Below are 26,063 nucleotides of genomic sequence, written 5' to 3'. Positions count from 1 at the left end.
TTGGGGATGCTGTGTAGAGGGTCTTTTTTTGGAGAGGATGGAGTGAACATGGGCCTTGAAGAGACCCACATTGTAGAAGGGAGGAAACACAGCTGTTGAACTCAATAATGAGTCGAAGAAACGACCCGTTCTCACGTGACAAATGTTGGGCGCGTTTTCACGACTGATGATCAATGACGCTGATTCTTCAGAGCATCTTCCATTGAAATACCGATAGAACAATGACAGCATTCAGACCTGAAGCTTGTGCATTAAAATACTGCAAATCCGTTTGTTAAGACAGAGGAATCTATCAAGCAGACCGCTCATTCTGCACAAGGTAAATTATTTTGGGGCTCCAGACCAGAGGTGACTACCGAATTCAACAGTGGGCCGCAATTACGATTTGTACAGGGTGAGCAGTTGTGTACTATCTGCAGTATCAGTAAGCCCTGTACAGTACTGGAGCAGGGATTGATGGAACGGCAAATATACTATAAAATGATTTTACACCATAGACATATGAATATTAGTAGACCTGCCCTAAGTGATTAAAAACGTATTATCCCCACTCCCCATACCGGTTCCATTGGAGCCGGCTGTGCTCGCGTATGGCCTCAAGTGAAATTTGAAAACGTGACGTCATCATTCTTGTGCGAACTATGGTCGAGGCATCATCGGTTCATTTTACGAAATAACACGGCAAAATGTTGACTTGTACTATGAAAACTTGTAAAAATAGATGTGAAAAAGAGAATAAACCCAATTGTCGTATTACATTCCATATATAAGCATTATTTTACTTTATTTTAAGCATATTCACATTGTATAATATGGATCAGTTGTAGAAACATGTCTGGACGCGAAACACAAAGCTGGTTGGTTGCTGGGAAGTAAATTATGAACATTTATAAAAGTGTCTTAACTAAATACTTAAACGAAATATTCGACTCTGAAAATAGAACCGAATTTTTTTGCCGAATTTGACTTCGCAAATTTGTTCATAACGTGGCGAGTAATTTGCGCTCCCATGTAAAAATGTCTATTCATTCAAAAGCAGATTTTACTTTTAAGAAGTAAATGGTGATATTATAATGCGAGATGCCTATTTACTGTCAGATTGATTTACTGACGAATCACAGTCAGCCTTACGCCCTTCGTTCTTCAACAGTTGATTTTACCCCTCGCCATTATCTTCTCGTCTATTAATTCCTATGTCTGTGTTTTACACGTGAAATTGCGTACATTTTAGATAATTAAATTAAATAAATCATGACAAAATTAAAATACAATTAAAAAGTAAGAAAATTGTGTTAGCATAATGGCATGCTGGCAGTATATTTACTTGACGAGGGTATTTTTATTGCCTCTTAAAAAGGTTGGAATGTTTTGTTTGCATTTGAGCGACATTCCAAGAGGGCACAACGCAAACACATTACAGAATTCACACTCAATTTGATATCTGGAGTCAGCGTTTTATGTCCCAGTTATAAAATATTAATATTTTGCAGTAAATCATTTTGAAATATCATAAAAAAATAATATTTCCTAGTATCCACTTAATACTTACAACAGATATATTATATATATATATAGGGTCAGAAATGGTTCTAAAATTATTTGAAATGGGCGCAGATCTATTGTGCTAATTGACAAACATCTAAATTTTATAACGCCTCTGGATCTTTTCAGATAAAATGATTTCCAAAAGTGGTAGATTTTCAGAGTCTCAGTATCACCCTGGCGAAAGACCACCATTCAAAATCGAAGCATTGATTGAAATGGCTTCAGCCATGTATCTTCCCAATCTTTATTCCAAATAATTGCCTGGACTCGCTTGAGCTTATCAATCATATAAAAATTCACATAGCCCATATCCGACAAACCGATTTATTTCATTTACACATGCTAGTCCATGTGCAAATGATTATCAAATTATAGGGTGACTTAAATAGAATAACCAGTTATTTTTATTGGTTCAAGAAATGACAAAAAAATATAAATGATTAAAAACGTTATCAAAAAGAAGTCAAAATATTAAAAGGTTAACATTTTTTCTGCAGAACGACTCCTTATGATAAATCAAAATTATGTATATGGCGACACATAGGATATATAGAAAGTATTATATATTGAATTCAATCAACTATACCAGCAGCAATGTAGCTTGCCGTCAAAAACAGTTTCATTGATGCTCAATATGTTGATATCCGAATTGATTCTGTTCAACAACAAGATTGCTCTCCCCTACGGCATGACCATTGGCAAGGTAGTCCTGCAGGCAGGGAGATTAAACAGTCTATCCTGCCGGTGGAGAGATAACCTTCAGTATCATAGAAATGTATGCTCTCCGTGATAGCCGAGTTTCAAACCATCCACAAATCAGTCTGAAGAAACGTGTAGCAATGTGCTGTTTGCACATCTCTTACCCTCTCAACCCGTTAATGTATCATTCTGAGCGTACCCGAGAGAAAGTCAGTAGAACAGAGCCAAAGATAGTAGGCTTACTACCTCAAGCAGAGAAATCTCATAAACTATATTAGACTAACTAATCATCAAGCCGTGTCCGCAGGGATAGGCAGAGAGGATGGACCGCCAAACAACTCGGTCCAAGCAAACACTACTTGCCGCATACGCATTCATACATATTCTTCTATTATTCTGACTCTTGACATGGTCCTACTCAAGTATCTGTTTGACTTGATCGTGCCATGTCTACTTTGGGCGTCCACGACTTCTTCTACTATTCACATACCTGTCATATATTATCCTTACACTCCTTTCATTGTTATTCGCTCCACATGCCTAAACCATCTAAGAGTCCCTTTTTAAATCTCACTCATTCCGCTTACATCAACCTTGCATTCTTTGAGAATCTACACATTTCTCACACAACCATACATAGTTTTATGGCTCATAGGCCTCAGGGATCTCATTTTTAGAGCATTCAATCTGTTTTCGTCCTTCTTCTGCTAGTTCCAACCGATAGTCAGTAGGACAGAGCCAAAGAAAGTAGCCTTACTCCCTCAGGTAGACAATCACAAAAACTATATATTATGAGTTAACAGATCATCACTGCTATGTATAATTTAAAGACAACCATTAAACAATGTATTTCACACGATTCAACCTCGTTTAATCTCGTTTATCAAGTTTCTATCAGCTATGCGTTCTTTTCGGATCTCCACACTCTTAATACAGTTGTAGGTGGGTAAATGGTTTTACCAAGCATACTCCTCAGGGCTCTCATTTATACTGTAATCAGTTTACTTAAGTTTTTCTTACACCAATTCCACACCTCTTTGCCATAACTGCCATACATCAGGGTTGGTTATAATTTTATTGCTTAATTGATAGACAGGTTTAGTTGATTTCAGAAGAATTTATTCTATGAATCAAAAAAATTATAATGAACTTGTAACTGAAGAATGACTAAGTGATATCATCACACACATCGCTATACACTAACTACTAATGAAAGTCAATTAGTTGTAATGGCCTGATTCTTCAAATCATCATCGTATTTGTCAGCACTGTTGCGAACAAACTAATGGATGGAAGGTCGTCTGTGTATCTTATTATTATATTGAATGCTGATTAAATTTAATTGACAATGCATTGCTAAATTAATGACAGCTTCTACGTTTCATATTTGATACTGAAGATGGAATTGTAACTTGAAAATTGTGCTGTTATGAATTAAATATATATGAAAATTTTGTTCGGAAGAATGTTTGGTTCTTAGTTTAAGCTTGTATTGCTTATTGCAAACATCAAAATACTGTGCAGATATCAATGACAATGCCGAGTTGATAATTGTCCGTAAATAACAATTATATTGAAACAATTGGTGTTATGATACAACAGAATATATGGAATCTTTTGTTAGAGTATAATTACAGAAAAATATTGAGAATTTATAACGTATAACATGGTGTGCAAACTCTAGGTACACAACATCTATAAAAAAAAAACAAAAATTTAAATACACCGATGGCATTATCGTATCAGTATCTTTTTATCTGCTATTTTTGTGTTTGAATGCGTCGCCGGAATAAAAAAAATTCTTAAATGTCAAATGCTCGATGAATTCATAAAACATATAACGTTAACTTTAGCCGTTTTTAAAGGCGTATAGTGTTATGAAACGGTCAATAATAACATGACAGTCCAGGTGACATGAAGATCACACATTACACAGAGAGTAAAAATACAACAAAAATATGTGTAATAAGGAGAGTGAACTTACAATCAAAACAGCCTTGTGACAGCTTGCGTTGTTGAGCACAATTTCACGAACAATTAGCACTTTCACAGCACAATTTATTAGAAAAATACAAAAATATCAATCTTCGACACAAGAACCCGACATTCCGCGACACCACAGACAATTTACAAATTGACAATTGACAATTTGGTTTGGTAAGATTTTTTCTTTGGCTAGAACACTCCTTTGGGGTGAAAAGCCATTAAATTTGGAGGAACTTTAGAATATTTGTGCAATTAAAATTATATTGAGAGAAAAAACGGACCATTATTATTTTACTTCTTCCGGTGCTGTCTATTATATTTTACAATCTCCCCAAGTTATTTTGTGGTATCACCGATGTTTTCGTATTTCAAAAGGTTTTGTAATAAAAATAGTACCTATATTGTTTTATGCAAATATATTATGTATTGTATGAAAAATAACGTTACTTTTATAAGATAGAAAAAATATCGTCTTTCATGTACATAATCTATCTTCTATCTATATATTAAAAAGAGAAGAGTCTGTGGCGGGCGTGCACCGGACGGGTGGCTTGGATTTGATTTGTTTACAAATCTACAGTAGTTGTATTCCAAGATTAATGAAATTTTGCGCACTTGAAAAACTCTGTGTCAAAACCGGGCAACGCCGAAGACTTCAGTTAGTATTTGATATAATATTATTATTGTTTTATTTTGAATTAAAAACATACTCTTTTCATTCTGGCAATCACGACATGAGCACGACCACAGACTATCTATGAAGTACATACTACAGTGATAATATATGTTTGGGGAGAAGTCCCCAGATTTTGAATCCCAGAGGGATTTTGAATTTCAAAGGGAGAAAATGAGTTTTCTTGAAAACAGTAAGAAATGTGGGGGATTTTGAGGATGAGGATTTCGTGTAACCATGCATTTTGTTCAGTGATCATCTGCGAGCGATGTGTTAAAAGCTGATGTAAAGAAACGTAGTTTGTCTGGAATGGTTTGTGTTTATGAAATATTAAAGGTTGGTTGGGAGATTTCCAATGTTTTCGGAAACTAATGCAGATATCCGGCTATTGCTTGGTATATCAGTATTTTTAGTTATGGTATGACTAGGCTTATCTTGCCAGGACTCCTACCAGAGAGTAACTTGACAGAAGTAAACCTTTCTCATAGCGAACATGAAATGGGCTGGTATGTCAGTTTCATTTTAAGCTTGGCTTGGGAGATATTTACGTCTGTCAAGTTGTTAGGGGCCATGGCAAGATAGATACACCTACTGAAATTATTTCCGACATACCGGCACCATCTTTACCGAGAGTCATTATTTTTCTTTGCTCGTGTTACATGCAATTGATAAGGTATAAACATTACACAATCAAAAGTTTTGTAGGAGGTATTAACTATCATTAAATAGTACTATTTTAGCCAAAATTTTGGGAAATAAAATAATAATTATTAGAAAAAAAACATCTCCCCCCCGCTCGTCGATAGCTGTTGCACCTGTTATAACCCCATATTTTGCATTTTTGCTTATTAGCAAGGTTGAAGTACCGAATTTTTCGATGCTGGCAGTTTTTATGAAATCTGGGGAGTTTTGGTGAAAAAGCTGGGGAGATTTATTTTTTCGGCATACCATCACTGGGATCACTGAGTACATGAAAAAGTTATGCGGAAAAAGCAAAAAAAATATGTCCACTGAACTTTAATCCAATCCAGTGGCTACCTCAAATGTCATAAAAACGATGGAAATAATTATTACAAATGTTGCGCAAAAGTGTCATCGTAATAATAATTTAAGATCTACCCATTAATAGCGGTGCAAAGTTCCTTTCTGCAACTGTCAACATCCGAAAGTGTCATTCGCAATATTCGCGCATCGCAGTTATTTTGACATTTTTAACTGTGTGGTTGTTATGATATCGTGCTCGTGAATTTCATTTAGTAGGTACCTGAATTACATGACAGCTCCAGCAAAGCCTTGGGAAATGGCAGGCGTTAATAGTCGTATGGCGAATCCGAATATGGATTATTCCGTCTTATCGAGTTCTGCGCCTTTGGGTGGACAAGTGACCTCGGGTTCTGTTAATCGCGTGCCAGCTGTTCCCGCCCTTCCTCCGAGGCCTGCAGCACTGCAGGGAGCCGGTCTAGGAATGGGTGGGGGCTATGGAATGCCTTATGGAGGATATGGATCAGGAATGGGCGGAATGGGAGGTCTGGGATCCTACGGCGGAAGCATGGGCGGCTATGGTGGTTACGGAGGCGGTTACGGGGGCTATGGAGGGTATGGCTCAGGATATGGCGCAGGATATGGTGGATTGGGAGGATATGGACAGACTATGGGAGGATACGGGGCAGGAGGAGCTTTCGGAAACATTGAAAGCCGGTGAGTAGCCAAAAAGTTAATTCTTTCCTGATAAGTAAAGCGTATGTGAACATCAACTGTAATGCTTTGCGTATACAACATGCTATGATGAAAGAATAATTGTAATTGTAGCTCAAAAACCGTTAAATTCTTATAACAGAACTATAATCTTTTTGCAAAGCCATATTTTATTTATTTATTATTACATTACATTAGATACATATATACTAACGTGCTAGCGGAACGAGTGCTAACCAGAACTGACGCACTGGCGCGGAAGTCCCGACTCACAAGTAAGTGACGTGATGATGGGACATGCCCTTTCTGCGTCACTCGTGCGAAATGTGGCTCATTAAGGGAGCATTTTTTCATCATTTGTTTTGATCTTTATGCTAATTACTCATTATAGGAGGTGCAAGTTATAAGAGGTTCCACTGTCCAATAGACCCCAGTGATTGATAGTATGCCTAAAATTTTAATTTTCCTAGAATTTGGGCCAAAATTTCCCTAGATCTAAAAATGGGTTTGTATAATAATTCCCCACAATATTTTCGTATCCTCTTGACGCATTTCAGATAAAAAATTTCCCTAGACATCACAGTGTTTATCTCTTACATTCGTATTCATAAATAAAGACTTAAACAAATTGTACAAGTTTGGTCAAACGCTGCTATTGAGCGTATGGACGCAACGCGTTGCTACTAATATCAAAGGTGCAAAGCAAGTATCAAAAGTCCACTCTCGTGGACCCCCATTTATATCTCATGCAGGTGACCCCTAGGGGTCGATATAGACCCCTGGGGTTCGTTATAAACACCTGGGGTCGATATAGACCACTTGAGAAATTACCGCTCTACATCAAAAAATTTTGTCAAAAGGTGTTTTCAAAGAAATAATTACCTTTATATATTCTATACTACTCTGAAAGGTCAAATCTACCATTTTCACAATGCCGTTTTAGGAAAACAAATTTTGACATTAAAAGACAAATTTATTTCCTGAACTTTCGTAGAGGCTACATTCATGAAATAAAAAGTAGAATCAACATTGTTATTAACGCAAGCGATTCTTTCTGATTTTTCAATACTACAGTTTTCAAAACATGAAGGTTTAAATCGCATCGAAAAAATTCCAGTGTGAATGGTATGAGAATGTGTCTCTAGAGCACCATCTGCAAGTTCCATCCTTTAAAAAATTCCAGTGTGGATGGTATTAGAATGGGTCTCTAGAGCACCATCTGCAAGTTCAAGCCTTTAAAAAATTCCAGTGTGAATGGTATGAGAATGTGTCTCTAGAGCACCATCTGCAAGTTCAAGCCTTTAAAAAATTCCAGTGTGGATGGCATTAGAATGGGTCTATAGAGCACCATCTGCAAGTTCAAGCCTTTAAAAAATTCCAGTGTGGATGGCATTAGAATGGGTCTATAGAGCACCATCTGCAAGTTCAAGCCTTTAAAAAATTCCAGTGTGAATGGTATGAGAATGTGTCTCTAGAGCACCATCTGCAAGTTCAAGCCTTTAAAAAATTCCAGTGTGAATGGTATGAGAATGTGTCTCTAGAGCACCATCTGCAAGTTCAAGCCTTTAAAAAATTCCAGTGTGGATGGCATTAGAATGGGTCTATAGAGCACCATCTGCAAGTTCAAGCCTTTAAAAAATTCCAGTGTGGATGGCATTAGAATGGGTCTATAGAGCACCATCTGCAAGTTCAAGCCTTTAAAAAATTCCAGTGTGAATGGTATGAGAATGTGTCTCTAGAGCACCATCTGCAAGTTCAAGCCTTTAAAAAATTCCAGTGTGAATGGTATGAGAATGTGTCTCTAGAGCACCATCTGCAAGTTCAAGCCTTTAAAAAATTCCAGTGTGGATGGCATTAGAATGGGTCTATAGAGCACCATCTGCAAGTTCAAGCCTTTAAAAAATTCCAGTGTGGATGGCATTAGAATGGGTCTATAGAGCACCATCTGCAAGTTCAAGCCTTTAAAAAATTCCAGTGTGGATGGCATTAGAATGGGTCTATAGAGCACCATCTGCAAGTTCAAGCCTTTAAAAAATTCCAGTGTGAATGGTATGAGAATGTGTCTCTAGAGCACCATCTGCAAGTTCAAGCCTTTAAAAAATTCCAGTGTGAATGGTATGAGAATGTGTCTCTAGAGCACCATCTGCAAGTTCAAGCCTTTAAAAAATTCCAGTGTGGATGGCATTAGAATGGGTCTATAGAGCACCATCTGCAAGTTCAAGCCTTTAAAAAATTCCAGTGTGAATGGTATGAGAATGTGTCTCTAGAGCACCATCTGCAAGTTCAAGCCTTTAAAAAATTCCAGTGTGAATGGTATGAGAATGTGTCTCTAGAGCACCATCTGCAAGTTCAAGCCTTTAAAAAATTCCAGTGTGGATGGCATTAGAATGGGTCTATAGAGCACCATCTGCAAGTTCAAGCCTTTAAAAAATTCCAGTGTGGATGGCATTAGAATGGGTCTATAGAGCACCATCTGCAAGTTCAAGCCTTTAAAAAATTCCAGTGTGAATGGTATGAGAATGTGTCTCTAGAGCACCATCTGCAAGTTCAAGCCTTTAAAAAATTCCAGTGTGGATGGCATTAGAATGGGTCTATAGAGCACCATCTGCAAGTTCCATCCTTTAAAAAATTCCAGTGTGGATGGCATTAGAATGGGTCTATAGAGCACCATCTGCAAGTTCAAGCCTTTAAAAAATTCCAGTGTGGATGGCATTAGAATGGGTCTATAGAGCACCATCTGCAAGTTCAAGCCTTTAAAAAATTCCAGTGTGAATGGTATGAGAATGTGTCTCTAGAGCACCATCTGCAAGTTCAAGCCTTTAAAAAATTCCAGTGTGAATGGTATGAGAATGTGTCTCTAGAGCACCATCTGCAAGTTCAAGCCTTTAAAAAATTCCAGTGTGGATGGCATTAGAATGGGTCTATAGAGCACCATCTGCAAGTTCAAGCCTTTAAAAAATTCCAGTGTGAATGGTATGAGAATGTGTCTCTAGAGCACCATCTGCAAGTTCAAGCCTTTAAAAAATTCCAGTGTGAATGGTATGAGAATGTGTCTCTAGAGCACCATCTGCAAGTTCAAGCCTTTAAAAAATTCCAGTGTGGATGGCATTAGAATGGGTCTATAGAGCACCATCTGCAAGTTCAAGCCTTTAAAAAATTCCAGTGTGGATGGCATTAGAATGGGTCTATAGAGCACCATCTGCAAGTTCAAGCCTTTAAAAAATTCCAGTGTGAATGGTATGAGAATGTGTCTCTAGAGCACCATCTGCAAGTTCAAGCCTTTAAAAAATTCCAGTGTGGATGGCATTAGAATGGGTCTATAGAGCACCATCTGCAAGTTCCATCCTTTAAAAAATTCCAGTGTGGATGGTATTAGAATGGGTCTCTAGAGCACCATCTGCAAGTTCAAGCCTTTAAAAAATTCCAGTGTGGATGGTATTAGAATGGGTCTATAGAGCACCATCTGCAAGTTCACGCCCTTAAAAAAAATATATCTTCGGAGCACCATCAGCACTCCACTTGTTAAGGAAAATATTAAAATTACCCTTTTTTATATAAATAAAAATGTAAATGTTCATTTGTTAAAAATCCAAAATTTCTTCACCGAGTGCTTTGAAATTTTGGCACAACGTTACATTTAAATAAGCGTGTGTTTGTATATACCTATATTATATAGATGTGACCTGTGACAGGTAAAAACAGTGCCATCTGTTGGACGTAATAGCAAAATGCGCTACTGTTTCTCTATCTGCGCACAGACAGACTGAGCCACAGAAACGCGTGGCGGAGTGCAGCTAGTCAATAATAAATATCTAATCTAATAATGAATCGACAATAAAAGTACGCATTGTGAAAATACCCCATTGTCGTCAACACCCAGTATGCTAATTTGAATGATTATATTTCTAGGTTTATCCAACTTGCTGAAGATAGTTCCCGGCCCGCCTTTCAATCCATCCAGAGTCTAGTGGGTGCGGTGGGGAGTGTGGCCATGATGTTGGACAGCACCTTCATAGCCATCACCAGCTCTTTTAGGGCTATCTTAGGTAGGTACACGGTACACCAGAACCAGTTGTTGTGCAGACACATTGCACAGGCGCTAACTTGCCAAGGCGCTGATAAAAACCTTGTGCCCTAGAGGTTTGGCCCAGGGCCGGTCCTGCGGTACACGTTGGACTCAATCAGGAGATAAACACCAATTACATTTGCCCATACCTGCTTTCTTTAACCTTTTAAATGCCAGTAGGTAGAAGTGTAGCTGTGCATAGCAGGCCAAGAATGCGAGTTAACTCGCTCTTGGCACAGAAGCGGTTAAATACGCCCACATCTCTAGCTCACTTGCTCATAGGAGTTGAGTGGGGCGGAACAGAGATAGAGATTCGAATCGGGTTTCACGGTCATAAAAACCCTCATTCCAGAAATTGAATTATTACAATAACAAAACAATTTTTTTTGAATAATATACTATCCTTTTGTTGAAATACCGATTTAAACGAAAGGCACGAAGATAAATATTAAAAGAATACTTGCATTACAATTCGATAATTAGGTACATATAATTAGGACCTTTACAAAGAGATTGGTATATAATATTCATATAAAAACATTGAATAATTCCATCTTTTCTGCCAAATGAGATGATTTCTTGAAATGAGGCCGGCGCAAAAGGTAGAACTACCCTTCCCGCCCGATGTGTCGTACCTTCTTTGAGGAATTATTTTGTTTGATTAGAGCAGAGGTTCCCAAACTTTTTTGCCCCGTAGACCGCTTGCCAAATATTTTTTTTTCCGTAGACCCCCTGCCTGCCGAATATTGAATTTTCCTAAAACTATTAACGTCCCATGTGATAATCATTTATTTTTTTAGTAAAAATATTCCCTTCCCTTGCCTGCCCAACAACCGTGTGGCGGTATAGTTGCTCTGTCTTTACATTGGGCAGACAGGGGCACCCTTGTGAGGTATTACACCAAATGAAAATGAAGCAGGATAAGCAATGGGAATTTCTTTCTGTAGCTAGCCCTACAGAACTGCCCCTTAAGTTCTCTGTCAGTGCTTATTCCGGTCAGTTCTTCTTGTCACATGATATCCGATTCTTCAACGTTGCATTTCCACAGTCAAAATGTCCTCAAACTTAGATTTGAAGTCTGTGTGAAGTGCATTTAAATGTTGAACATCATTATTACCCTGGACGTTTTTCAAAAACAATTTGGGGAACTAGGAAAATTCAAGGCTTCCAATGTGCAATTTTTTGCTTGAATATATTAATTCTGATGAGAAAAGGAATGTAGACTCTATTTATATACTTCAATTAACAACTTTACGAAATATAAAAATACAAAAATCAAATAAGTAATTTCTTAGTCTATTATATTTGTGTTAGGTCTATTGTTTCATTTACGAAACTCCTAAATGTTGACTTGAGGTAAATGGGGGTCCGCTCGTATGTACCCCCATTTGAATCTCGTGGACCCCCAAATTTTTTTCTCGCTGACATAGACCCCCAGCAAGCCGATATCGACCCCTGGGGGTCCATATAGACCACTTTGGGGACCTCTGGATTAGAGCAATGTTGGATTGCTGAAATTGTAGTTAAAAATACATGAATAATAATCAGTGATAGTTGTGTGAATGACAGCTGATATTATATTTTGGATATCAGAAATATTTGTAAAGATATGGTCGAAACATGAAGGTCGTTGACATCGAACTTTTCTAGTATATGAATTTAAGCATGATAAATAATTGAGTACCGCTAACATGTTCAGATAATTATCTTTGTCCTTACTAGAGTAATCGTTTACAATATTTAAATTCATATCACCAACAAAAATATTATTTTTATATATAAAATTTAATAAACTATTTTTTAATTCATCTATAAAATGTGGCACTATTATTGAAATAATATTTATTTTCTGCTTTAAATTCAATATTTGATACATTAACATTACTAATTTAATTCATCTCTTTAATGTTTAGTACATTATATTGGTTAGATACAAATATTCCGATACCAGAGTTTTTGTTCAATTTTGTTGTAACATACATAACACCACGGAATATTATAATTCAATTCACCAACAGAATGAGTTTCTGTTAACAAAATATTCCGTTAATAAAATGTTCCGTATAAGAAAGAACTATTTCAGTAACTGGAAATGGAAAATAATGCATTTTAATAGCTATTTCATTTGAAAAATTGATAATTTAAAATATTTTCTCCACTCCATGTTTTGACATAATAATAGTTTTTTCAAGTTAGTTTTTAAATTTATTATTTAATTAAACTCAAACTAAGAACCTATCTTAGGTTCATAGTTTGGGTTAAATAAGAGGAGAAAAAAAACTTTCATGTCGATAACACTGGGCCGCCAAGTGAACAATCAATTTTAATTTTAACGAAATATCTATTTTCTATTTCCGGTGACTGAAATACATAGTTATTTTTTATTCTCATTGAACTAATTCAAGGGTTTTAAAAATAATTTGTGAGTATTAATCGTGTCCTGTGTATATATATATGGACGAAAGCTCGATGTTGCCTTAATTGATGAAATATTTCAATCATTTCTTGAGCAGATGATGTATGTCTTCAGCTTGCTAGAAGTAGATAGGTCTCCACTTGACCACATCAGCCTTTCAAATCAATAATAGATTTTATTTGAAATTTTCCATACCAAAGTTTCAATACATATTATAGATTTATATGATTCAGGTGCTGTCATATATGTGTTAAGCTCCTGATATTGTATTGGAAATGAATGTTACAATATTTTCCAGGAAAGATGACGAAACCTTAAGAAATTTATTTGTATAAGTAACAAGAAGTTGCAATTTTTTAAAACTTTTCGAGTGCATGTGATAAGGGTTTCTCTAAATTAAATTGCTAGCTTAAGAGGAAGCTACAAACCATAAATGTGTATATTCTTGGTATAACTTATATTGTAGGTAATAGGCATTAAAATCGCTTGACAAACGGAGTCTAGAAGCGTTTGATTTCAAGCAAAAAACTTGTTTTTATTTATTTTCTAAATAATTTTATAAGAAAGCAAAAAAGTTAATCAAGTGAAACTGTCACAGATAATCTTAGCTATAATACTGTATTTTTTAAAAGTTGTTTCCTTTACGCTTTCATACATTTCGATTGAAAAAATATTTTTTTTAGTGGTTTACATTTATATTTTTTATTTAGTAATTTATTATTTTATTTGTATTCTTCTTAAGCGAAGCGATAGGAAAACCTTCAATTTATCTAAAGCATATTTTTTGGTATTCATAATGTTCACCAATTCGTTATAAAAATTAATCAAAATAGTGATTTGGCATTAAGCTTCCCCTTAAGGCCGATGTATGTGCTAAAGAAAAATGTGCTTTTCAAAACCAGGTAATTCTGCCCTCTTCGGTTAAGTGTATGCAAAAAAGCTATCTCGAGTGCGAAGATATAAAAGCACCCTTTTTCTAAAAACTTTGTAATTGTAAAAAAAATCCTTATCGACATGGCTGTCCAAATACTAAATATGAAGATTACGCTTTAGTAGTAAAGAACTTGAAATAAACTCCAAGAGCCATTATCAGTTTTTTTTTTTTTTTTTTTTTTTTTTTATTTAACGCCCAGAGGGCTTTTACATGGTTGGTAGTATAATTTTAATTTGACAAATACTTTCAAACATAAAAAATAAGAATAAAATTACATTTGATAAAAGCTATGTAACAAGTTATACAAACACAAGAAACAAAAACAGAAAATTACAGCTATTTGTTGGTTTACATGATGTGTTTAGGAGTATTGTTGAAATAAATGTTTTAAATGATCCACAAAACTTGCCAAGTTGGTATTGAATATGTCAACATCACCCAAGTAATGATTTCCCATGGTGTGAAGTCGTTGTATCGGAGAGTGGGCAATGTAGTTACGCTTATGTGTGCTGCTGTAGAATATTGTATTTTGTCGTGTTGTTATTGTGGGTGTATGTATGTTTATAAGTTGCAGGAGTTCACAACAGTCGAATTTAGAGTTAAGTATTTTGAATAAGAACGTTAAATCGTTTATTTTACGTCTATCTTCTAATGTATGTATTTTTAGAGTATTTAATAAGAAATTGTATTTTAAGTCTTCGACAGGGATATTTAATTTAAAATTTATAAAACGTAGAAATTTTTTTTGTATTCGCTCAATGTTGTTAATGTGAATTGTATAAGATGGAGACCAAACTACTGAGTTATATTCAATTAGACTTCTTACTAGAGATACGTATAATAGTTTAATGGCTTGCAAAGAATTAAAGTTTTTAGTTGTTCTTAATACGAAGCCTAGTGTTTTCATACCTTTGTTCACAATTTGATGGATATGATTGGTGAAACTTAGTTTTTCGTCCAAAATAATTCCAAGATCTCTCATTTCCGTGACTCTTTCTAAAGCTATGTTATTGATGGAATATTCGAATAAAACAGGATTTTTGTTTCTGAAGAAAGTCAAGGTTTTGCACTTTACTACGTTTAAAAATAAATTATTTTGAACGCACCAATCTCTAAACTTACTAATATTTGACTGTAGTATATGGCAATGATTTATATCAGTTATTTTCTTGTATAGTTTGACATCATCTGCAAAGAGCAATACCTCGACATCGTTGAAGCAATTGGTTATATCATTGATGAAAATGAGGAACAAAACCGGGCCAAGGTGACTACCTTGCGGTAGGCCACTGGTAGCCCGGAAAGCTTTCGACATCCAAGATTTTATTTTAACGAACAGTTTACGATTTGACAAATAGCTACTAAACCATTTTAGCATGTTATCCCTTATTCCTAGAGCAAATAGTTTTTGGATTAGTAGTTTATGGGATACTTTGTCGAATGCCTTCGAAAAGTCTGTATATATACAGTCGACTTGTTTATTTTCTGCAAATGATTGTATAATGAAGTTTTGAAATACCGTTAAGTTAGTTGCGGTGGATCTTCCTTTGATAAAACCGTGCTGTTTTTGATTAATTAATTTTATTAATTTGGGATAGATTTCATCAAGGACCAATGATTCAAAAAGCTTTGGCAGTACTGACTGTATACAAATGGGGCGATAATTAGCTATGTCAGTATCGTCTCCTTTTTTGTAGATCGGTGTAATGAAGCTAGATTTCCAGCGGTCTGGAAAATGTCCAAGGGACAAGAGACGGTTAAATAGTAATGTAAGTGGTTTAGATAATGTATTAGAGCATGTTTTGAGGAATATTGGTGGAATTTTGTCTGGGCCAGCGGATTTGTCAGTGTCTAAGGAAAGTAATTTTTGTTCGCAACACTTTTGTTTGATTTGGCAGTTTGTTAAGTTTGTGGTCATATTAAATTTGTATTCGGGTATTTTATCATCTGGAGTGTCTTCATCATATACATTTTTGAAGAAGTCCGAAAAAAGGTTTACAATATCCTGTGTATTGTTTGCACTGATTCCATTCATATGCATTATTGGCGGGTAGTCTGTGTTTTCAATGTTCATTAACTCAATTATTCAAATTGATGCAAATCCGAAATGAAATATTGTGAAATATTATCATGTCAAAAAAATTCTCACCGTTTCTGGTTAAAAACATTATCTTATCTTGTTTTTAAAGATAAGATATTTGATTTAATATTATGAATGTGTTTGATGTTCGGCAGCTATATGCAAAAACTATCCTAACTCATCTATACTCAAATATACATAATTACTACGAAAAAAGTTCAAATACACAATGTACTCGAAGCAATAGCAAAAACTTACTACAAATACCGATAACACATACTACGTTTGGTCAACAAAACTTTAAATACTTTGCGACGAGACTACAACATTCTTCCAGACAGCATAAAACAATGTGATTCACAAAAAAATTTCAAAGATAATGTAAAAACCTGGATCAAAAATAAGAATAGGGCCTTTACCGGTGCATTCACCCAAATTCGCAGTTATTAGCGAGCGAATACATCTTAATACAAGTATAGGTATGTTCAAAGGTATTAGGAACTAACACGAAAAATTCTGCCTCAACACAGGCTAGCCTAGTGAGGCGGTATTTGAGAAACCTCAACTAACTATACTTTTATTTTCTTTTTACCTTCACCATATTATGTTTGTATTTTTCTGTTAATTTTATAACCTTAAAAATAAAAGTTACAAATCAATGTACACCATAATATCTATTTATAGTTGTAATGTGTAAACTTTCCTAAATAAAGATATTATTATAAAACCATGTAAAAAAAATAAATTAATATTAAATAAAAAAATTGTCAAGACATCTCCATTAGTTCCAATTTTGAAAAGTTCATACTCGCAAAGAAAATGATATATTTGTTAAATTTTGTTTGTCCACAGGAGTTGCGGATAATTTTGCCCGTCTCAGGGGGATGTTTGCCCAGGTCTGGTCCGCCTTTGCCCTGTTTCGGGGATTAAACTGGATTATAAGAAAACTGTTGGTGCTGATGGGCATCAGGACCGAAGCTGAATTCAAGGTACAAATTAATTAACAATATCTGGGTTCATGGCCGTTAACACAATGTATTAATATGGACCTGAAACTTATAACCTACGCCAAAACAAGACAATGTTTGATGCCGCGCGCCGGCAGCTGAACTTTGCACTACACAGATAAAAGTTAAATGTTATTTCTCTTTATTAGTTTGTAGTAAATTTTTATTTTCTTGTTCCTGCGTTTCTCCAACCGTTAATGACATTTGTAAATCTACTAGTAAAACATATTTTGTCTTAATTGGCTTAAGTCGTTAGGAATGCAATATTGTGTTTCATTTTCCAGAGTTTGATTTCGGCCTTCGACTGGAAAGCAGTTGCATTTATAATGATTTTTACGCAGTTATTCTTGTTAGTTATACCTAATATTGTACAATGGCGAAATATATTGTTGCTTACGTTAAAAAATATGGTGCGATTTGGTGTGAAAAAGGGCACATAATTAAAAATGAATGAAATACAAATATAATAACTACTGTACTACTTATCTTCAAAACGCTAACAAAATATTGCCAGTAAGGTTTTTTTCCATACTTCAATTACACTATTATTAAAATATTGTCTAATCTAATGTTTCGAACCTTGCTATGTCACTGGACAGCGAAATGATTTATACACGGTGTCCGGAAACTCGTTGTACAAGTGGAAAATGGTGAATCTACATGTTTACGTTACCCCGACAACTTTACAAGAGCGTGCAGGCACAGGACATTTTTGTTGTTACTAGATGCAGAACTAACCTACCATTTGTAATGCTGTTAAGAAAAAATGATTCTGCTGCTAAACAACGTCCCCGGACGTAGATATTTTTTAAATGAAATTTGAAAATTGCTCCTGGGATTGCAACACCCTCCCCGAGATCTGGAATAAACAAGAAAAAAAAATCGTATTATTACTTAACTAAATATTATGTACATTTATTATTGGTTATATGAACTGTAAATGTACATTTAAAATAAAATAAATAAATAAATTAAAAAAAAAAACAATTGGAGTCGATTTTGGGGTACAACTTTTTTGAAGACCCAAAATATGATTTTGATTTTGGTTAAATTAAAAAAAAAAATGGTATCTTGTGGTTAATATCCACTGTTTAATGTATTTTGTGAATGTGTATATGTGTATCTAGGGCTTAATATCCACTGTTTAATGTATTTTTTTGTGTATGTATATATGTGCATCGAAGCATAGGCCCGGCCCTAAATATTATTTTAACCCAGTTGCCGAAAAGAAGGAAAAATGTAAAAAAAAATAATAATCAAAATGCTCAGATCAAAAACAGAGAAGTTTCTTTGGGTTCTCTATAAATATTATGTAAATCCATCAGTTTCCCGCTTGTGCTACGAGTTTCTGGACACCATGTACAATTATAACTGATAATATAGTTTCACATAATATTATGTTATTGATTATAAAGATTGATGTTGTTTTTTTTAACTGGAGAACATTTTTGACACTATCAACTAGTTCAAGGAAAGAACATGTACGGTAAGGTGGAGTGAATTTTTTTTTTTGAGAATTTCGAAATCGGCATAGTTGGGAAAGATGCTCCATATATTAAAAATTACAACTAAAATAATAAAAAAAATATATTCACAATACCTGGACATCGCCAAAGCTTTATATTTTATCATTTTCACGATTTTACCTAAGTATTTATAGCTCATGTACGCGAAATAAAACACACATAAAATTTGTATTTTACCATTTATTTTACAGATAATACATTCGTAGATTGTTAGAATGGAACAAATAGTGGAAATAAAAAATGCACATATATATTATTTACCGCATTGAAAAACTTGAAAATTACAAAAGTTACTATGAACAGTACTGCATTTTGGTGTTAAAAATAGGCAAAAGGCGTCGTGACTCTAACCTTGTTTTTATTAATCCATCTTGCCTCAAGGGTCCACAAACAACTGCTGAGGCTTCTGTTACAATTTTCACACATCTCTCTGTAGCTTGAGTGTGGCAAGGAAAATTCTTTATCATTGGTAGTATGACATCCTCAATTATCGTGTGATCGGTAATGGCTTGTAAAATTGTCTCGTCACTTACAAATTTGGTTAGTGGTGGCTCTGTTATATTTTCCCACTTTAAAACATCAATATAATCATCTGCTGAAAAATCAAAAACAGGCACTTTGAAGTTACGAATAAAGTCTGATTGCATTTTCATTTGCCGAGCTTTCAATATTCTTCTCAACGCCAACTCTCTTACGTATTTTCGGTTGTCGTTTAACATGGCTAACAATATATTTTCGTGATGCCCAAAAAAGCCACTACGCTGGATTACTGGATCAATAATATCTTTTAAATCACTGGGCAAATACAGTGAAAGCACTATTGTTTCGTGTAAATGCCTAGCACCGGAAATACATAATGGTTTGGTCTTAATGTTGAACCACACAGGTGCATAAACTGTTAATACAAATGTCGTTAAAGTTTACCATATTTTTTTATGGTTTTAGGGTAGAAATGTAAAGCCGAATAATCCGATTCGCTGTAGTGAGCCACCTGGATTGTACAATTTTACCGGGATTTGTTTTTGATATATTTTCATTGCAGAATCCGGAGTCAATAGTTTTACACATTTTCAGTAGGTACAGCTGATCTGTACTTAAATCCTGTGTATTTGTCATACTTGGTAATGAACATTGAATGATTTTAAATTTCACGACAAGAAGTTGTTCACACTTATTTAAGGATTTACCAATAATTCCAGTGAAACTTTGCGGTCCAGTCGTGGTTCCGTCGATGTTCTCAAAGAGATGTCGCAAAATGAGTTCGTTTGCATGTAATTGACAGACAATCCACTGTAAAGGCCGTTTGAGATGTGATTCAAGGCGCCGAATAACACCTCCTTTGTACCCCGTATTAACTGCAGTTCCGTCGCATCCAATTGCAACAATTTTTTCTAAAGCAACATCTTTCGAAGACAGTAATGATTTAATTCCATTACTTACTGCTTCAGATTTTCCGGTTTTTAATGAAATGTGTCCCATGTACTCGCTACCTAGTTCTTTTACTAAACTAACGTGTTCTTCAGTTATTATTTTTCGCCGGTTGTCCTCCATGCTTAAAGTTTTGTCCTTCCATCCGTCGAAGTATAAACCAAATTGATTGGAATCGATTACTAACGGCTTACTAGTAAGGGCAGTTCTTTTCTTCATTCGAGCTCGACGAATTTTACTCCTATCCACAACGCGAGATGTATCGTTCTGTGAAATTAAGCCAACATTTTGTAAAACAGCGGAAACAATTGCAGCTCCTGCTCGATCTGAAATACAATATCTGTCTAATGTTCTGGCCACAACAGGGAAGTCTTTCACCTCATGGTGAGAATTATTTGGTTGTGCTTCACTTTGCATTATTTCTTGAGGAATTAAAGACGAAGCACATTTTTTTGAGAGTCTAAAGTTTAAACTACAAGAAGGAATAGTGTCAGTTAATTTGTTTTTGCACTCAAACTCATCATGATGACGTTTCCTTGTCAATAAATTCATGGTTTTTTTTGTAGCATCTCGGTCCAGACCTCCTATCATCATTTTTCGATCCGTTCATTGATCCAGTAAGAATTTTTGTTCTTTGATAGGAATTTTTCGCTTCTTTTAACACAAACATAAGTCAAAAGATGTGCATCTGCATGTCGCTATATCAAAAAGAAACGGGGTTTTTTCTTTGAAATGTTAAAGTTTTTGACGATAAGCCGTAATATTTTTTCTGATTTTGGATGACTTATTTACTAAACTATAGTACTTATTATAATACGTACGAATTCGTTTCGTAATGCTCCTGTGGTCAATAATGGGAATTGACGCTCTATTCCAGATATCCTCTAACTTCACGGAAATTTCTTCATATGTATCTTTACCTACCTATGTAACATATTTAACCTAATTTTTGTTTTTTTTTTGTTATTTGTTTTTGGGGTATTATGCCGTGTTGCGCTAACTCCTTCTTTAGCCAACGTTTCGGACAGCATTGCAGTGTCCATCATCAGGGCAGATGTCTTATCAAATAAGTCCGAAACGTTGGCTAAAGAAGGAGTTAGCGCAACACGGCATAATACCCCAAAAACAAATAACAAAAATACTTTTGGCCGTGAAAATCTTAAATCATAATTTTTGTTTTGTTTTCATGATTTAATATCACTTTTTAAAGGTGTGTTGAACTGTGTTGAGTTTACTGGTTACCAAGTTAAACATAACCTCGCATTTGAATCTAATATTATTTTTGTTCTAAAATCGGTGTTGTTTTGTAATAATTGCCATAATTAAATTTTTTATTTCAATTTCTAGATTTTGTTGACACACTGTATTATATTCCGTGTTTCTTAAATGAATGATTATTAGACAGTTACCCAAATCCTTGCTCCATATTGTTCCGCCAACAGTCCAAACAATTGTCATTTAACCTTATTTTAAATACCTTTTTGTGTTATTTCAGGCATGGGCCGAGGCCAGTGCGGTTCCGGGAGGGCCCCCGGGCCAGACTCGCTCCAACTGGCCCGTGCTACTGTTCCTGGCCGTCATCACCAGCGCCCCATACATCATCATGAAGATGCTGGGCTCCATCACAAACACCATAGCAGAAAAAAACGGTGAGATCTTTCTTTCTTCCTTGTGAACCTTCTGATATCCATCTTTGGACATTTTCCTTAAATATATCCTCCACACAACGATAACCGAATAAAATAGAAAATGTGACAAAGGGGCCGTTCAAGTATTACGTAAGCAGATTTATTACAATTATTTACCCCCTCTCCCCCCTTGTCACCAAAAGTAAGCAAAGCTCTTACCCCCCCCCCCTCCCATGCTTACGTAAAAATTGGTACCTATATGCATTTTTCTGTTAATGTATTCTGTTTTTTTATTGATTCATAAGCAGCACTTATAAAATAGACTTAGGATAGAAGACTTTAATGCACATAATATTCATTTAAACAAACTTTATTAACACAGTGGGAATCCCCGAATATGTATTCGGTTTTCAAACATAGACAATGTGTGGGTTGCCAATGTGTAAAAAAAAAATAACTACTGCTGAGCAGTGCTGACGTAATCACTATCTCGACCCCCCCACCCCCCCATGTCATCAAAAATAAGCAAAGCAAACACCCCCCTGCCCCCCTATAGTGCTTACATAATACTTGAACGGCCCCAAAACAAAATGTTGAAAATGAATAGGTTAGGTTTTATCGTTCTTTTCTTTACTTTACTTCACTTTTCCGAAAATGAAACGACGAAAAATACAACTCCAAACAACGTATCCAAAGATTACATGAGCCCTGAGGGAAAACTCGGGGTAGAGCCGGTAGAGAGTTAATATAAAAAAACAATGTAACTTTCTCTTTTTTTCAGAGTCTGACCCCACAACCTGGCAGAATCCACACCGCGCCCTCGCGCAGTTTGACTTTGTGGCCACCACGCCCCAGGAGATCAGCTTCCGCGCCAACCAAGTGGTGACAATCGCCCCCGAGGACCAGCAGGGCACCCTGTGGAACTCGGGTTGGCTCCTAGCTACCGTGGACAACATAAAATCCGGACTTATCCCCGCCAACTACGTCAAACTGTTTCGCACCGCGCCGCTCCCGCAACCAACCGTAAACAATGCACATATCCAACAGCAAGAAAGCAATTCGGAAGAAACTGATCAATCTGAAGGGAGCGAGGAATCAGATGATAATAATATACCGATAACAAGCAATATTCCAATCAGTAGCAATTTGAAACCTTTGCCTATTTTTCCAAATCTCCCGACGGCATCGATTAACCAAGGTATCGATATGTCACATAATAATACGGGAGACGCAGGGGCCAATTTGCAGCAACTGATTCTCAATGCACAGCCTGAGGTGGTAGACTTTGAAAAGTGTTTTGAAAGTTCAAAAAGCAGTGAATAATGCATTTTTTCGAAGTTTCAAAGTTTTAGCATTGGAGTTTTATTTTAAATTCTGAAGAAATTTGGTCAATTCAGACTGTTTCATTCATAAATAATAGAAGCGATGACTTACGCCGAGTTACAACCTAATTGCACACGCCATCGATGCGGCTATGCAAAAACTGAACACAGCTGTGCGCAGATGCGATTTAGGGTAGTATGGGTGAATGATGTAGGCGACATTATTGTGCACTCGGTTTCATACTAATAATGACACATGACCCGTCTCCCGGTTTTATCAGTAATGTGGTTAAAGCGTTGATTAACAGCTTTGGTCTTTAAATTATACGATTGATAGTGATTAGCGTCTGTCACTCGATGTTTGGATGGTTTTAAATGTTATAACGGATTAAAAATTATATGAATATCTGGTTCAATCACCATAGATTATATGAATATCTGGTTGAATCACCATAGATTATATGAATATCTGGTTGAATCACCATAGATTATATGAATATCTGGTTGAATCACCATAGATTATATGAATATCTGGTTGAATCACCATAGATTTTATGAATATCTGGTTGAATCACCATAGATTATATGAATATCTGGTTGAATCACCATAGATTTTATGAATATCTGGTTGAATCACCATAGATTATATGAATATCTGGTTGAATCACCATAGATTATATGAATATCTGGTTGAACACCATAGATTTTAACCACCGCTTTAGCCATCAATTATTTTTTGATAAAGATCAATCAGATTTTAATATTGCAATTATTAAATTCAGATGTTCGAAATATTATCAATCAACAACTGGCAATTTCACATACATAATTAGATTTTTTATTTAATGGTTCGGATTTCCAATGATTTTCTTAGTTAAGTCTATAGTGAAACTATTTTATACGGATTTTTAAGGGTTAGAAAAATCTAGGAAAGTCTTATACAAATTATGCGGGTACCAAATTTGGACATTTTTTTATATTAATTTTCAACGGACTGAAGAAATAATTTTTTTCTTTAATTTGTAAACTTTTCATGTGGTTTTCTTATAAAGAAACATGGGCACTGAGAAATTAGAATATTAATTAGTATATAACATTTATCATGTCTATAGGTTTTTCTTTCTTAAAAATACATTGACAAATTTGCATACAGAACGTATGTTGAATGCGTTCTAACTAGTGAATTTTAAGGATTTTTTGAGGATGCTAATGCCTATAAGAATGAACTCTTAAAAATTTGGGTGACATTTATGCCGCCGGCCCGGATGTCATTTATTGGATCACCAACACCCCTGCCAAAGGTCACCCCAAGTGTTTTGGTACGTTTGATGTCATAGCAAGGGCGTCCGGGTTCGTGGGGTGAGGTTTGTCTAGGTCTTGGCAGCGGATGCGTACAAATATGCAAATGAATCGGGCGTGGCGGATCGGATCGGGAGGGAGACATTTTGATCTCCAGCAAGACTCTCTCTCGACTCATCGCATTGGGAGGGATGGATTCATTCGTCCGCCATTCCTGGACACACTGACCGCCAGATTCCTACTCATTCCTTATACCTTTGTCCTTCCCAGAACTTCCTTTCCCTAATATCAGATATGTGCAAAACCATTTGAAATGCAAAATGGAAATGGGTCAAAACTTTTCCATTTGAAAAATGCAAAATGCAAAATGGTTTTTAGAAAACCATTTCAAATGCAAAATGCAAAATACTTACCTATTTTCAAAATGCATTGAAAATGCAAAATGGTTCCTCAGGTCAAACAATTAAAATAATTATAGAATTTTTTAAACAATTTTGTCATTTAATAATGGACATCAATGTAGAACAAACATTGCATGATGGTAAATCCAAAAACACTACGACTACAGATTATGAAACCACAAAAAATTTGCACGGGACTAATGTTGCCAACGTAAAAACATAGAAACTGCTATCTAACATTTAATATTACAGCGTCATGGCCCCATGTTCAGTATTTCAATCAGTATTTTTTGTAATGGTATCACTCAATTGCCAGGGCTCCTACCAGGGAGCAACTTGACAAATGTAAATTATCTCTCATAGCGAGGTTGAGGACCGACTGATATTTGGGGCTTATGAAAAAAAGATGAGTGGAGATAGTAGGAAGAATGTTGCAAAAAAGCATTTAAAATGGAAAATGCATTGAGAAAAGCATTTAATTTGCAAAATGGAAAATACCCATTTTGCATTTTGCATTTCCATTTGAAATGGATTTATTTGAAATAAAGCACATCTCTGCCTAATATGATCCTCCACATAGGATTTCCAAATATGACATAGGACCTGAGGAAAAAATATTTTAAAATCCAGAGAGGAAATAGCGGAATACGTTTGTATGGACAAAACGTCGCCCGTTCTTCATCTTAAGTGCAGCGTTTACTGTATTTTAATTATTGTATGTAAAACAAAAATGGTTAAACAGGTCACAGCTTTTACAATAAGGTGATGTTTCACCATCTCCGAGTAAATTGTTTTGTAAATAATCATCAAGTAACTTTATCATCGGATTAACATAGCTGTAAAAACAGGTTTGACTTGATAATATATGCTACTCAATGATTAGCGCTAATCGACGGTTAGCTCAGATATGAAGAAATACCCTTGAATTCGTAATTAAATTTACATACATTATATTTAGTTGGTTTTATATTATTTCTTAGTAATAATATAATGGTGATATAATTAAATTAATATTGTATTTGATATATTGAAAATTAGTTACCATATGCTTAGTCGTAACACATTATTATTAATGTATATTGTATCTGCCCCGAAGAAGGCACGGTTGTGGCCAAAACTTGTTGTTTTGTAAATTAAACATTGCGTCCTTTTCGTTCTATGCGGTTACTACAAAAAGTGTTTGAAAAACTGCTCGGAGCCAGTGGGATTATAACATCCCAAAATTTTAGGAATGTTGAATTTTCTTGAAAATATTGAAATTTAATTGAATTATCTTGAAAATATTGAAATTAATTTAAAATTTCTTAAAAGTATTGTAATTAATTTGAATTTTCTTGAAAATATTGAAATTAAATTGA

At 35.2% G+C, this 26,063-nt stretch overlaps 1 protein-coding gene across 1 annotated transcript; it reads left to right on the top strand.

Moving 5' to 3' along the window:
* The first annotated feature begins 5,834 nt into the window (after nucleotides 1–5,834).
* On the top strand, nucleotides 5,835–25,617 carry LOC149410163 (uncharacterized). The gene is made up of 5 exons (XM_089648574.1): nucleotides 5,835–6,601; nucleotides 10,508–10,644; nucleotides 16,947–17,083; nucleotides 21,551–21,704; nucleotides 22,465–25,617. The coding sequence occupies exons 1-5, from the start codon at nucleotides 6,177–6,179 to the stop codon at nucleotides 23,004–23,006; spliced, it is 1,395 nt and encodes a 464-aa protein (XP_089504700.1). The 5' UTR covers nucleotides 5,835–6,176; the 3' UTR covers nucleotides 23,007–25,617.
* Nucleotides 25,618–26,063: the final 446 nt, after the last annotated feature.

Source organism: Hesperophylax consimilis, chromosome 28, assembly GCF_061612785.1.
Source record: "Hesperophylax consimilis isolate HC1 chromosome 28, BYU_Hcon_1.0, whole genome shotgun sequence".
In the NCBI taxonomy this organism is placed as follows: Eukaryota; Metazoa; Arthropoda; class Insecta; order Trichoptera; family Limnephilidae; genus Hesperophylax; species Hesperophylax consimilis.
Note: the sequence above shows the minus strand (reverse complement) of the source record. Positions and strands in the feature narration are given on the sequence as shown.

Coding starts and splice junctions, on each gene's coding strand:
- LOC149410163 (XM_089648574.1), top strand. CDS start 6,177: ATGACAGCTCCAGCAAAGCCTTGGGAAATGGCAGGCGTTAATAGTCGT. Junction 10,645..16,946: donor CTCTTTTAGGGCTATCTTAG/GTAGGTACACGG, acceptor GTTTGTCCACAG/GAGTTGCGGATAATTTTGCC. Junction 17,084..21,550: donor GGACCGAAGCTGAATTCAAG/GTACAAATTAAT, acceptor GTGTTATTTCAG/GCATGGGCCGAGGCCAGTGC.